At 37.4% G+C, this 1973-nt stretch overlaps 1 protein-coding gene across 1 annotated transcript; it reads left to right on the top strand.

Annotated features, from left to right (window-relative positions):
* The first annotated feature begins 24 nt into the window (after positions 1 to 24).
* LOC106944206 (importin-8-like) lies at positions 25 to 1336 on the top strand. Its single transcript, XM_015027421.1, has 4 exons — positions 25 to 291; positions 740 to 834; positions 921 to 1005; positions 1142 to 1336. The coding sequence occupies exons 1-4, from the start codon at positions 238 to 240 to the stop codon at positions 1295 to 1297; spliced, it is 390 nt and encodes a 129-aa protein (XP_014882907.1). The 5' UTR covers positions 25 to 237; the 3' UTR covers positions 1298 to 1336.
* The last annotated feature ends 637 nt before the right edge of the window (positions 1337 to 1973 follow it).

Below are 1973 nucleotides of genomic sequence, written 5' to 3'. Positions count from 1 at the left end.
TGTGGGAAAAATGGTTTCAGTTTATTTTTACAAGATTTTTTTAACAGTATTTTGTCAAAAATAATCAGATATTTTCAGTGGGATTAAACTAGAATGTCTGCTAGTAACTTATGACAATGAATTACCTTTGGTACAGCAGAAAGTTTGGGTTTTGTAATGAGGTTTTAAGGTACCAGTATTAACCTTGATGCTGTCCCACAGTACTCGCTGCCCCTTCAGCTGATCAACCACACTGTGATGACGCAGTGGATGGAAATTCTGCGATCCATTGTGGACAGAGACGTACCTGCAGTAAGACAAAGAAAGAAGTTTAAGCTATCTCTTTAAATTGTAAATTATACAATAATTTATATTGGTCCTACTTGACAAAATCACAGTAAATCTTCTGAATAATTGGTTGCAGTTGCAATGGAACACTCATTGAGTAGTTCAATGAGTGTGAATAAGGCACTGCAGAAGTTTAAAATTAGTTTTACCATGAAAACCATGTTGTATTAAAGTAAGAACTCAAATGTCTATTTTCATGTCAGTCACATGTACAAAACTCTGAAGCAATTTGTTTTGTTAATGGTGTTTTTTTTGTAACAGTACAACAAGACATTTGATCACGATTCTCTTACAAGAATAATCTTACACACAAACAGTCTTCATTCTTTTTTGTTAGCTATAGCAGCACAAACTCGTGCAATGAAGAGTTTTTAGGTCTTCCATCTTGAACTGAGTGGATTGTGTTTGTTAGGAGACTTTGGAAGTTGATGAGGATGATCGTCCAGAGCTGGCTTGGTGGAAGTGCAAGAAGTGGACGTTGCGCATCATCACTAGACTGTTTGAGCGGTAAATTTCAGAGCTAAAAAGCAGAGTTAGAGTTTACACAAAGTATGAAGAATCTGTCATCCTCATTTGTTTGATTTTAACCACAGGTATGGAAGCCCCGGCAATGTGACCAAGGAGTACCAGGAGTTTGCAGACTTTTTTCTGAAGACCTATGCAGTAGGCATACAACAGGTTGGCTTGTGTCATTGAGATGCTGTAACACTTGATAGACCCTTGAGATATTTTGTGCCACAAGGATTTTCCATTTTCTACCATTTTTGCTGTGTTAAATAAACCATAATGGTTTTGGTTTTCTCTTATCATGCAGGTCCTGCTGAAAGTGGTCGACCAGCACCGACGGGGTCAGTATGTTACTGCTCGGGTTTTGCAACAGTGCTTCACCTACCTCAACCAGGGCCTTTCACATTCACTGACATGGAAACAGATGAAACCACATATGCAGGTACATGTACCTTACTCATAGGATGTTTCTTTAGTTACATAGTAGAATATACTTTATTGATGTAAATAAGCAACATAAATATATATTAAAAATATACATATGTGATATTGTAAATAATTTAAATATAATTAAGTACAAGATAAATAAATACAATCACAAGAATGCACATGGGAATTTATTAATCTATAAATGAGTCTAGAGAAAACTTGGATTAAAGAAACTCAGAGTTAGGCATTTTATAATATGATAGCTTCAGGCAGGAATTACTTTTTGTGGCGCTCTGCATTTTGGTGCCATCAGTCTTTGGTTGAAGGTGTTACTATGTCCGGCGTGTGGTTGCTACAGGAGCACCACTTGTAACTGAACCACTGAAAATATTTTTCAGTGGTTATTGGATAACTGTTCTTGTCAATTAGCTTACCTCATTGCACAATAAGGCAATCCAAACCAGCTCTCCATTGTCAAGGGTCCGGATTTCAAGGCCTGCGGAACCCTCAGAAACAGAAACTGCGGTGTACCCTGCCTCTCGTCAGTCAGGTCGCCAGACATGTTTCCAGTCCATCACAGGGCAACACATAGACAGACAGGACAAAAAAGCTTGATTCTTGCATAGATTATCTCTCATGCTACACTGTCACAACATAGTGACAGTTTCAAAAAATATGTAAGAAAATATTTGGTAACACTTTATTTGAAG

This window comes from Poecilia latipinna, unplaced genomic scaffold (assembly GCF_001443285.1).
Source record: "Poecilia latipinna isolate Pla-1442-1.1 unplaced genomic scaffold, P_latipinna-1.0 Scaffold7358, whole genome shotgun sequence".
In the NCBI taxonomy this organism is placed as follows: Eukaryota; Metazoa; Chordata; class Actinopteri; order Cyprinodontiformes; family Poeciliidae; genus Poecilia; species Poecilia latipinna.
Note: the sequence above shows the minus strand (reverse complement) of the source record. Positions and strands in the feature narration are given on the sequence as shown.

What these genes read in the sequence shown, in the direction of transcription:
- LOC106944206 (XM_015027421.1), top strand. Translation starts at nt 238, where the DNA reads ATGACGCAGTGGATGGAAATTCTGCGATCCATTGTGGACAGAGACGTA. An exon ending in TGGACAGAGACGTACCTGCA is followed by an intron (nt 292 to 739) that starts GTAAGACAAAGA and finishes TGTGTTTGTTAG; the next exon opens with GAGACTTTGGAAGTTGATGA. An exon ending in ATCACTAGACTGTTTGAGCG is followed by an intron (nt 835 to 920) that starts GTAAATTTCAGA and finishes TTTTAACCACAG; the next exon opens with GTATGGAAGCCCCGGCAATG.